General features: G+C 41.9%; 1 protein-coding gene across 2 annotated transcripts in view; it reads left to right on the forward strand.

Moving 5' to 3' along the window:
- The first annotated feature begins 5,158 nt into the window (after window positions 1–5,158).
- The window catches only part of VWF (von Willebrand factor), a 248,017-nt gene continuing 240,182 nt past the window's right edge, over window positions 5,159–12,993 (forward strand). Inside the window, exons 1-3 of one of the 2 annotated variants that reach the window (XM_054039064.1) lie at window positions 5,159–5,250; window positions 7,575–7,629; window positions 10,016–10,189. In XM_054039064.1, coding sequence (XP_053895039.1) covers window positions 7,575–7,629; window positions 10,016–10,189 — 229 coding nt within the window. In that variant the 5' untranslated portion in view covers window positions 5,159–5,250. The remainder of the gene's footprint in view (window positions 5,251–7,574; window positions 7,630–10,015; window positions 10,190–12,993) is intronic. The other variant, XM_054039074.1, reaches the window with a different exon arrangement.

Consider the following 12,993-nt stretch of genomic DNA (forward strand, 5'->3'; position numbering starts at 1 on the left):
AACTCTTTTCCACCTTGTATTTGGCTGTGACACTCTGAGTACCATTCCCAGGCCAGAAGAAGAGCTCTGTGTTAGCTCAAAAGCTTGTCTCTCTCACCAACAGAGGTTGGTCCAAGAAAAGATATTAACTCGCCCAACTTTTCAAGATAGTGTGTCATAAACTCCATATCAGTAGAGACAATGGGGTATCAATGGTCTACATTTCACACTTAAGCATCTACAATGGATTTTGGGTTGTAGTGGATAGTGGCATTAGACATTGCTTATGGAAAGTTTCAGACTACTTCAAGTACAACTTCTTATAGTTCCCATCATTAAAACCTGCTGTAGGCCCTATCTGTATTACAGATACAGTTGTGTTACAGAATCAGTAGGCTAACCGGGTTACAACCATGGAGATAGCTTTTAGTCTTAGCTCCAACTGTTTTGTGCCATTTTGGTGGTGCAAAACAGTCAGAAAGCCAACTTAACTGGCTAGAGAAATTCAAGGAAGACCTCAATACTCAGACCTCAGCAGTTCAGGAGCCAAATTAGCAATCAACATTATTCAAAAGAGCCATAGGGTGAATTCATTGTTTCATTTCCTATAGAATTATATATTCATATTTAAACAGTATGACAGGGAAATGTATACGTTTCTCCCAGCAAAATGACTGACCAACTATTATTATTTTATCAACTACAGTTGGTTAATAACATAGTAAAAGCATCCTGATTGGTTAATAATTAAATCACAGTGTTTTAATATCATATATGGCAAATAGCTGCAGGAGACACATTAAGGAGTCACTTGAGACTCATGAGCCTCAGTCTGAGTATCACTGGCCTAGAGTTAACTTAGCAGCTATCTGCCACTCCCTCAGTGGGAGTTGCCATAACAAACAGAGAATTACTGCCATGCTCAGCGATGTGATGTCTTTGAAAGTGGCCCAGAACTGTACAGACTATTTTTGTTATCATACTGCCTATCTAATTATATGTCTAACTTGCTGTTCTCTCTCAGCGGTAGGTTTATTTCTGCTATTACTACTTTCCACGTGTTTTGCCTCTCCTTGAATAGCCATAATTGGCTTATTCCCCCCTGAAGTATTAACATACATTTATTCAAGATGAATCTCATTTAAGGCTTGTCTATATGGGAAAGTTTCACCAGTTTTATACCTCTAATTGTAAGGTATAACTCTATACACACTCATTCTGGAAATAAGAATGGATTTTCAATTAAGTTTATATCCCTTTCCAAATGACATAAGCTAAACATGGGGGTGGGAGGGAGACACTTTTACTCTGGAATAAGAGTGTCCACATAGAGGGGTTGTCCCAATACATTACTTTAAATTCACACCTGAGATTATACTAGAAAAAACCTTTCCTGTGTAGATAAAGGTCTTAGTTATTCCCTGCCCCTATTCTAACTTCTCTAGGTCCCTTATGTGGGTGTTTCTGCCCTCAGAGGTGTTCCAATGACCCCCAATTTAGTTTAATCATTAGTGTTCCATTACTTTGCTTTCTCTACCAGGTCTTTAGCAAAAAGTTAAATAACATCAGCCCTAATGCCAAATTGCTGTGGTAACCCACTGATGCACATCTCCCCAGGGTACATTATCTTTTCCATTACTCTTTTTATATGATCCTTAAGCTATTATTCAATTCACATATCAGGGCTTTCTTTCTAGCCAATTCTAATACTTTTTTAAAATAAGATTTAATAGAAAACTCCATTAAGGGCTAGATCCAAAGTCCATAGAAGTCTGTGGAAAAGACTTCGTGAACTATATAATTGCTTTGTAAAATCCAGCTGTATCACATCTACTTCCTGCATTCTCTTCATTAAAAAAGCTGCAATTATATCTGATTATTCATTGTCACTTTTATCCCACATCTAATCTGTATATGGTGTGTGGGTGTGTGTATATATATATATATATATATATAGGTTTTAAATTCTTCAGTGAAGGGTCCTTGCTTGCACTCATGTCTGTAACATGCCTAGAACAATGTTGTCAATTATTAATTATTTTAACGTTTCAATATAATTAATTATTAGGGCTATTGCTATGTTTGGCTAATTTGTTTGAAAGCACCGAGAGGACTATGGCCATGTGCAGGAAAGTAATTATTAGTGTTCAACCCTTTTTCTCAAAGCTTATCCCATTCCCACAGAAACTGACTATTTAAAGGCTTTCTAGACACTCTACATATCATCTCAGATTTTTTCCTGTTGTATAAAATGAGTTCCTACCATGCTAACATTTATAAACAAACCTCAGGTCTACGCAAACATCACCACGCTTCGCATTGGAACAGTACACAATAACAGTCAATAGATGTGCTCTTTAATTATCACTTCCTTTCTTATGGCAAAATTGAGTCAGAAGCAAAACAAAGGAAGTTTGTCCTTCATGTGTCAAGCTCAGTTAGCTATTTGCTTTGCTGGTGTCTCTCCTTAATGTATCTAGTGCATCCAACAGGTTTCAACATGTCCAGCACACCTTAGCTAATTCAGTTAAAAGTTAGCACTAGGCATCACAAAATGTTCCATTGGTATTGACTGAGGCTCTGATTCTGAACTGAACCCAGAGAGCCCATTGCAGGGGCAGGGGAAACAGTCTGTGTACAATCAGCTGCAGGATCAGGGTGAAATTCCTGGCCACAGTGCCTTTTTGTTTATTTCACAAAGAAAAAAGGCTGGCATGTTTTTTAAGCTTCAAGTGGAAAGGGAAGTAGGTTATGTGAAAAGTAGGTTATGTGTTTAAAAACACCACCTCAAAAGCCATGAAAGGAAAGCTCCAGCCACCTATCACCATTTCAGGATCACACAATCCTCTATCAGGAACAAAAGAATTGGATTTTTTTAAATTTAAAACAAACTATCTATGACAACATAAGAACCAAGAAAGGTTCCATTTTAAAGAACCTTAAACCCTGTCTTGAGTGAGTGCCAAACAAAAGGGTAAATAAAATAATTGTATATTAATTATTTCCTTGGCTGAAAGGTTTACATATGCTAAGAAATCATCTGAAAGAAACGTGTCTTCAGGCATTGAAAGGAATACACCTTCTCAGGAGTGAATAGGAGAAGGTGGTGGCAGCCCTTCACAATTCCCGATCTCACTGAAGATTCCAGTGCTGGAGAAGCTCTTCCGCCCCACATTTCACTAAGGGGTTGGGAACATCTCTCCAGAATCCCCTATATCACCGTGTCCAAGAATTGTGGCATGTATGCACACACTTCCATATAGAGCCACATACAAAAACATTGAGAAGAGCTAAGGTAGCAAATGTTTTGTTGAGTCCGTCTAACACCCTACAACAATGTTATCATTCTTCCCCTTAAACAAATCCAAACATGAGAGAGACTGGAAATGAACAATTAAGGAATCTGTCCCACTTCTGTATAACCCACTACCACTTACTACTGTGGTGATATGAAAACTCTGTTAAAATTACAAGCTATCACTTTAAATTTGTAAGGGGTTTTCTGGTCCTGCTTGCAGTCTAGAGAGCTCTTCAAGGAAGTGCGTGATCTAGGCTTGAACCAGCCATTCTGCAAAGAATCAGTCTAAAACAAAGTGAATTTAATTTTGTCTCTCTGCAGTTCTGGAATGTTAGGGTTCTGGATTCTATGAAATAAAGTAGTGTTATACTGCAACCTGTCAGAAAGAGCGTGCATTGTTTTATATCTGCCTTCTCTGTTTGTATGCTGTGATCGTAACTATCATCCCACCTGACCCACATCACTTACCCAACCTTAACTTCTCCCTTCTACACAGCATCAAATGCAAATCTTCTGGTCCTTACCTATATGATCTGTCACATTTTAGACCCCTTGGGTGGAATGCTGTCCTCATTGAAGTCAACAGCAAAACTTTCATTGACTTAATTAGTGCCAGAATTTTACCCTTTGTACTTATCCGCTTTTGTATCTTATTACATCTGCTTTTCTGTGGTGCTGGTGATACCAGCTGCCATTCATCCCATCTTCCTTGTTGTTCCTTTGCTTGAAATGACCTCTTAGAATTAGTCCATAAAGCCTCAGGCTGTATTAACTTTTCCATGGATCCCATCCCTTCCTGAGGACAGAGAGAAATTTCCTGGGCAGAGGGAGGGGTTCTTTCAGAGGGGCTCCATTGGAGCAATAGAAGTCACATTGGACCCACATCGGAATGTAAGTTGGGGTCAGGGCACCAAGGGACTGAATTGTAGTGGGAGTACAGAACTCCTGCACAATATGACGTTGTCTTCCCATAGATACTCTGCAATCCACCCAGATCATGATGGGTATGTCACGGGATGCAGCTTTTCAGTGGGAGAGGGTTGGGGGCAAACCCCATGCCAGTGGGAAAATGTGGAGGCACCCGAGTAAGAAAATCCTGGTGGAGTTTCCCTTTGTTAGTCTCTAAGGTGCCACAAGTACTCCTCGTTCTTTTTGTTCTCAGAGTTGCTGAAGCTTGTACACAACACACACGCATTCTCTGTGCTCTCTCCTGGAGATTTTACTTTTGTTCTTTCATATTGTTATTTTTCAAAGCTCAAAATAAGTCCCTGATCCTGCAAACTCTTATGCATATGGTTATCTTTACACATACCTGTTGTTCCACTGGGACTATGCACATAATTAAGGTTAAGTAAATGCATAAAAGTTTGCATGATCACAGTGTAAGTAATTTGGACTACAGGTGTATGGCTGGTGTTTTTTGTTTATGAGGAAAAAGGAACACTAAATAGCATAACTATCTCTGTAAATTATTTTTCCCACCTTGCTTTAATGCATCATATTGACCTTTCATGGTGGCAGGAAAGTACTAGATAGATCAATGTCTATTATGGTATGGCAAATCTGATATTTCTTCGTGTCAGTACTCTTTCAAGTAGTTATGTTACCTTATTTGCTCAACCAGTGAGGTTTCACACTCACAAATGCAAAACCCATTTCAAAGACTTATCTGTCATGTAAGTATATAATACAGTTTCCTCTCATTGTTTCTTTTTGGCAATTAAGGCAACTGATTTACATGATAGCAGTTTAGTACTATTGTGTTGAGAATCAGACGGATGCAAAGGTCATCTGTTATCTTTCCTCTTAAATGAACAAGAGTTCCTGGCTTATATGAAAACAAAAATTTTCAGTTCCAGTCCATTCCAGTCCAGCCTTCTGAAGAAAACAGGAACCATGGGCTCTTAGGCTAAAGCTGACCATCCAAGAAGCTGATTTTTTTCATATGCAATTGAACTTTTGCACAGAAAAAGGTATATTTATTTCTTATGAAACAGATTATAAAATTGCACAGGGTGGGTCATTAGGCTGATATAACTAGGGTGACCAGATGTCCCGATTTTATAGGGACAGTCCCGATTTTTGGGTCTTTTTCTTATATAGCGTCCTATTACCTCTCACCCCTGTCCCGATTTTTCACACTTGCTGTCTGGTCACCCTAGATATAACTGATATGTATTTCTTTGTTAACGATACTTTCCTATGAGAGTTAAGGTGGAGTTTAGAGCAGACAGGTTTGGGATTTTTTTTTTAAGCCAGAGATTTTTTTTTTTTTTAAACAGCATTTTGCATTTGTTTTTTTGTTTTTGTTTTGTACTTGACCTTAGTCTTTCTTGCTGGTACTTAAAATGAAGGTGATAATAAAGAAATTCAGTAGTAGATTCAAATCAGAGTAGAAAGATAATCCACAAACATGCTGATTAAAAGTATATCAATATGTGTTTAATCTAATTAATTCCTATTGTTCCCTTTTTTTTATTCTCTTCTGTTTCAGTTCTTGTACTGTGTCCATCATTGTGGTATCTTACAGTGCCTGTATCTTAATAGGCACCAGCCACATTATACACACTACGTTTTTCAACAGATCCTTTTTTGCAAATGAGTGAGGCAAGTTCTGCACTCAATTATACAGGTTGACTATCATTGACTTCAATGGGAGTTAGACCAATGTACCTGAAGTCAGTGGAAGTTGTGCCCGTGGGTAAGCTCCATTATCAAGGGCTTTTCTTACTTATTTCTTTTAAAGAAATTTGAGTATGATCTAGTGGAGCCAGTATATTGGGTATGAATGTATCTAAGGTAGCGCTGGTTAGAAAATGGAAATCCCTTCCCAAGAAAAAAATTGTGGCTTTGAATTATTTTTCCATATTGAATTGGGAGAAAACGTCAATACTGCAAATTGTTATTGTGGGAAAGGATTACCAGAAAAATTCCATTGTGAGTCTCCGAAAAAAGGATTTTTTCAGCTTGATGGCTGCCACCCTGGAAGAAGACTCTTGTCAATTTCACTTTCTCACACAGGCAGAACATGATATTGGCAAGAGCCTTCCAGCCAGGCTGCTTGGGGGAGTCACTGTTTAAATTTTCCTGACAAAATTGGATTATTATTTTTTTAACAGAATTGAAATTTTCCCACAGAAAGCTTAATATTTTGGAAAAGGGCATTTTTTGTTTGTAAATTTCCTGTTGGAAAATCATTCTGTCAGCTGTAATCTGAGGCCCAAAGGGGGCTTGTTTGAAAATTGAATGCATTCAGCTGTATCCTATAGCTAATCTAACCTATCTATGTAGAATTTCACACTGCTCTCATCTATCACCTGGTAACCTAATGTGGCAGAATGTCTTCTTAGCTCTGATAGATGCACTTCATATATTTTGATCATTTTTATAGCACTGGCAGTGCAGTAAGTTAGTTTACAGACATAGAGGAGACAAAGGATGAAACACAAAGCAAATGGCAAAACTCCCATTGACTTTGGTGAAGCTAGGATTTCACCTCAGGTCTCTGCCCTGTGCACACTTATCTCAGTGGGCAGACACCTGTGTGTGTAATGGAGCACAAATGTACTCAGGGGGCTGTTTACGGGTTGGAAGTGTTTGCCTGCATGGATCAGTTTGCTGGAGCAGGATCTTTATATATACCATTCTCCCCTTAAGGTAATATAATTTATAGTACAATAAAAGATATTACCTGACCCACCTTGTCTTTCTAATATCCTGGGACCTACAGAGCTACAACAACACTGCACTTCTCCCCCTAAGGCATCAGGGAAAGATGTAAGTCCTTAGGTAGTGGCTGTAGATCGTAACAGGGCCTAGCTGGGTCTTACAGTCTGGTGGGTTAATTTTACTTTTGCTGGGCTGCCCAATAGTTGGGTAATTGAAACTTTGTATTGAAGTATTTTAATTTTTGTAATAATTTTGTAACAATTGTGCATGAGGTGTATGGAGCCCGAGGCAGGCATCAGGTAAATTAGAATAACACAAACATCTCATATCTCCTATGCAGATAGCCCATGTTACTGGCTGAGAACAGAAGATGCATTATTTCTCAGAGTACATCCTTTTTGTGTGTGTTTGTTTTGTATGGATTTGTAGGGTGATCTTATTGGATTATCATGAAAAACCATTTAAATTTCCATTTTACAGCATGAAATAGAACCTTAAACTAATACAAAGAAATTCAGGGAGAAAACGGACGCTTGATGAGAATCAAAACGAGCCCGGAAAACTAGCCCCCAATTCTCAGTGTGTTAAATATTGACAATGAATGTTCTAACATCTTTTATTTTAACAGATGATCTGTTTCACAGTCCTGCTAATGCAGTTAGCTCTGTCCATTGTAACAACAGGTAGGAAAGCACGTTGTTTCTAATACCTAAGAAAATGGAATTTTTATTCCTTTTTACAATAATTTCTTTATTCCTTCTATAATCCTACAAACCTTACTCAGGCAACAATGCCATCAGCGTCAAAGACATAGAGAGGACTGTTACCTATTGCCTGTATTCTGCACTAAGTGTGGTGTGGACAAATCCCTACCCTCACAAGGACTCCCATTGAAATCAATGGACTGAAATGGACAGACCCTTGACTATGTGTGGTGCCATATTAACTTTAATACAGAACAAGGAGCAATGGTCTCAAGTTGCAGTGGGGGAGGTTTAGGTTGGATATTAGGAGAAACTTTTTCACTAGGAGGGTGGTGAAGCACTGGAATGGGTTACCTAGGGAGGTGGTGGAATCTCCATCCTTAGAGGTTTTTAGGGTCAGGCTTGACAAAGCCCTGTCTGGGATGATTTAGTTGGGGATTGGTCCTGCTTTGAGCAGGGGGTTGGACTAGATGACCTCCTGAGGTCCCTTCCAACCCTGATATTCTATGATTCTGTCATTCTATGACTCTGTGCAGCCATAGAGGTTTGCCTGCATGGAGCTCATTGCCAGATCAGGGAGGGCCTGAAGTAGTACTGCAGGGTTTGGATCAGTAGAAATAAGGAGAAAAAGCAGTTCCAATTTAGATATCAGTTAACTTAATGTGTTAGATATGAGAATCTCACTGTTACCTAATTTCTGTAGATTGTCATGTCAGGGTTATGCTCTGTGTGAAAAATAGAGTCAACATTTTCAAACTTGGGTAATTTCAATAGGTGTTTAAGTTGTTTAGCACCTCCTTAAAATCAAGCCACTGAAGCCTGCATCCTGTAAGTTACAATGCATAGGCAGACCCTTGAACCTATACAGAGCCATTGAAATCAGTGTGGGGGGGGAGTCCTCCCATGTAGTAACTTGCAGGATAGGGTTGCCAACTTTCTAATTGCAGAATACCGAACACTCTTGTCCCACCCCTGCCCTGAAGCCCCAATCCTGCTATGCCCCTTCTCTGAGGCCCCAAACCCCGCTCACTCTACCCGCCCCCCCCCATTGTTTACTCTCCCCCACCCTCGCTCACTTGCACATTTTCACTGGGCTGGGGCAGGGGATTGGGACACAGGGGAGGGCTGAGGGCTCCGTCTGGGAGTGCAGGCTCTTGGGTGGGGCTGGGGATGAGGGATTTGCAGTGCAGGAAGGGGCTCTGGGGTGGGGCCGAGGGGTTCAGAGTGTGGGAGGAGGCTCCAGGATGGGGCAGAGGGTTGGGGTCCGGGAGAGGGCTCCAGGCTGGGAGGTGGGGCTGAGAGGTTCAGAGTGTGGTGTGGGAGGGAGTTCTGGGCTGGGGCAGAGGTTTGGGATATGGTGGCACTAACCTCAGGCAGCCCCGGCATTTCCCGGGGATGGAAGATGTCCACGAGGCTCCCGGGAAGTGGTGGCATGTGACTCCGGCTTCTAGGCGGAGCACCCCTGGTCGCTCCTCTGCCTAGGAACTGAAGGGACATGCCGGCTGCTTCCCAGGAGCTGGGCATGGAGCCTGCCTGCCCTGCTTCACCAACTGGACTTTTAGTGGCCTGGTCAGCTGTGCTGACCAGAGCCGCCCGGGTCCCTTTTTGACCGGGCATTCTGGTCGAAAACCGGATGCCTGGCAACCCTAGGACAGGGGCTTGATTTAATTGCCTAAATGTGGAGTTAGGTGATTAACTCTAAGCAACAAAGTTAGAGAATTTTGAGTTAGCCGAATAGGTGCTACCCAGTGAAATGTTTCAGGAAAGCAATTACAAAAGGGGCATGCATACAGCCAAAGTAAATTCCTATTTAAATTGAAACAGATATTCAAGGAAAAACATTTGCATAACTTGGCCAGCTGTGTGCTCATCTGCACAATTTGGTCCAATTGAGTCACACGGAGTCTAACTGAGGCCAAGATTGGGCCCAAAATGTTTGTAAATGGAACATTCCCAGCACTTATGTTTTCAGTTAGTCTTTGATTATTTTCATTCTAATCAGGTTCCAGTAAGTACTGGGGAAATAAAAAAGATTTATTACAGCTGCATTTCACTGGTTATTAGTGAAACCCTAGAATTTCATTGAGAAAAAATGTCCATGCACCCTGTTGAATAATATGCTCAGACAATTTCTGTAAAAATACAGGCCAGATGTTCAGCCTAGTGTAAATTGATCTTGGAGCGGGCCTTAAATTCTGCTGGTATAAAATGGCATCATTCCACTGTAGCTGAAAGGAGCTTCACTGATTTGCACAAGCTGAACAACGGGCACAATGAATGTTAAGAATGTGTGGAACTCAGCTGAACTTCCAGGTGGTAAAATGATTGCTTGATTTTATGTATTAAATTGTGCTTTGATATCCAGGATCATCAAGGTTTTTGCTTGCAGATGGACAAACAGAGCAGCCATCTCTTTCCCGCTGCAGCCTTTTTGGAGATGATCACATCAAAACATTTGATGAGTCTTTCTATGACTTTGCTGGGGATTGCAGTTACCTCCTGGCTGGCGACTGTCACAAACGTTCCTTCACGCTCATAGGTGAGTTTGAGTAGAATATCAGAGATCAGCAAATGTGGAACATTTTAGGGCTTCAGTATCCACCTATCTTGGATACTTTCACATGGGGGAAGAACACTAGCAGAGTTCCCAATGCTGCCTTCTGCCAGAGGGGAGGGGCAGCTAAACCAATGAGTTTTGATGGCTCTATTGAAGCCAGGCCTATCTGCATAGAGGTCCTGTTCCTCTAAACTGGCTTCTGATGTCCTTTGACACCTGGGTTCTTGCATTGATAAGCTACTGGAGAACCGGGATTTCCTCATTAGCCCTTGTGTAAAGAGGAAAAGTGGGTAGTCTTTTAAACGTTGCCAGGATGGTGGAGATTTTCAAAGCTGGCTAGGGGATTTAGCCACACGGCTCCCATAAAAACTCATGCAGACTGTGTGCTGAATCCTTTGAAAATCTATCCACTCAGCACAGAAGTCCTTGAGGGTACACAGGTATATTTAAGGTCAGCATTTCCCCTTCAGAGCTAGGGTTTGTCTTCCCTTGAGCTGGAGGTGTAATTTCCAGCTGGAGGAAACATTAGACATTAGCGTTAGCTCGGATTGAGCTAGTGTGCTAAAAACAGAAGTGTAGCCATGGCAGGATGGGCTAGCTGCCCTGTGTATGATCCCATCTGAAACCATATGTCTGTACTTGGGGTGACTAGCCCCTCTCATTGCCAGAGCTACACTCCATTTTTAGCACACCAGCTTGATCGGAGCTAGTGCAGGTTTGTCTCTTCGAGCTGTAAATTACCCCTTTGGTTCAGGCTTCAGAGGGTAGCTGTGTTAGTCTGTATCAGTAAAAACAATGAGGAGTCCTTGTGGCACCTTAGAGACTAACAAATTTATTTGGGCATAAGCTTTCATGGGATATAACCCACTTCATCAGATGCATGGAGTGGAACATACGGTAGGCAGGTGTAAATATACAGCACATGAAAAGATGGGAGTTGCCTTACCAAGTGGGGGGTCAGTGCTAATGAGGCCAATTCAATTAGGGTGGATGTGGCCCATTCCCAACAGTTGACAAGAAGGGGAGAATATCAACAGAGGGGAAATTATTTTTTGTAGTGACCCAGCCACTCCCAGTCATTATTCAGGCCTAATTTGATGGTGTCAAGTTTGCAAATTAATTCCAGTTTTGCAGTTTCTTGTTGGAGTCTGTTTTTGAAGTTTTTTTTGTTGAAGAATGGTGACTTTTAGTCTGTTATTGAGTGTCCAGGAAGATTGAAGTGTTCTCCTACTGGTTTTTGAATGTTACCATTCTTGATGTCTGATTTGTGTCCATTTATTCTTTTGCATAGAGACGGTCCAGTTTGGCCAGTGTACATGGCAGAGGGGCATTGCTGGCACATGATGGCATATATCACATTGGTAAATGTGTAGGTGAACCCTAATGGTGTGGCTGATGTGGTTAGCTCCTATGACGGCATCCCTTGAATAGATATACGGACAGAGTTGGCAACGGGGTTTGTTGCAGTGGTTGGTTCCTGGGTTAGTGTTTCTGTTGTGCGGTGTGTAGTTGCTGGTGAGTATTTGCTTCAGGTTGGGGGGCTGTCTGTAAGCGAGGACTGGCCTGTCTCCCAAGATCTGTGAGAGTGAGGGATCGTCCTTTAGGATAGGTTGTAGATCCCTGATGTTGTGCTGGAGAGGTTTTAGTTGGGGGCTGGAGGTGATGGCTAGTGGCGTTCTGTTACTTTCTTTGTTGGGCCCGTCCTGGAGTAGGTGACTTCTGGGAGTCCTTCTGGCTCTGTCAATCTGTTTCTTCACTTCCCCAGGTGGGTATTGTAGGTTTAAGAATGCTTGATAGAGATCCTGTAGGTGTCTGTCTCTGTCTGAGGGATTGGAGCAAATGCGGTTGTATCTTAGGGCTTGGCTGTAGACAATGGATTGTGTGATGTGGTCTGGATGAAAGCTGGAGGCATGTAGGTAAATATAGTGGTCAGTAGGTTTCCAGTATAAGGTGGTGTTTATGTGGCCATCGCTTATTTGTACAGTAGTGTCCAGGAAGTGGATCTCTTGTGCGGACTGGTCCAGGCTGAGGTTGATGGTGGGGTGGAAATTGTTGAAATCCAGGTGGAGTTCCTCAAGGGCCTCCTTCCCATGGGTCCAGATGATGAAGATGTTATCAATGTAGCAGAAATAGAGTAGGGGCGCTAGGGGACGAGAGCTGGGGAAGCGTTGTTCTAAGTCAGCCATAAAAATGTTGGCATACCGTGGGGCCATGCAGGTACCCATAGCAGTGCTGCTGACTTGAAGGTATAAATTGTCCCCAAATCTGAAATAGTGTGGGTGAGGACAAAGTCACAAAGCTCAGCCACCAGGTTTGCTGTGACATTATCGGGGATACTGTTCCTGATGGCTTGTAGTCCATCTTTGTGTGGAATGTTGGTGTAGAGAGCTTCTACATCCATAGTGGCTAGGATGGTGTTTTCTGGAAGATCACCAATGCACTGTAGTTTCCTCAGGAAGTCAGTGGTGTCTTGAAGATAGCTAGAAGTGCTGGTAGTGTAGAGCCTGAGGAGAGAGTCCACATAACCAGACAGTCCTGCTGTCAGGGTGCCAATGGCTGAGATGATGGGGCATCCAGGATTCCCAGGTTTATGGATCTTGAGTAGCAGATAGAATACCCGGGGCTCTAGGGGTGTGTCTGTGTAGATTTGTTCCTGTGCTGCTTCAGGGATTTTCTTGAGCAGATGGTGCAGTTTCTTTTGGTACCCCTCAGTGGGATCAGAGGGTAATGGCTTGTAGAATGTGGTTTGCCTAGCAGCCTTTCGTTCATACTTCAACCTATTCATG

The sequence above is a fragment of the Malaclemys terrapin genome, chromosome 1, assembly GCF_027887155.1.
Source record: "Malaclemys terrapin pileata isolate rMalTer1 chromosome 1, rMalTer1.hap1, whole genome shotgun sequence".
Taxonomy (NCBI): domain Eukaryota; kingdom Metazoa; phylum Chordata; order Testudines; family Emydidae; genus Malaclemys; species Malaclemys terrapin.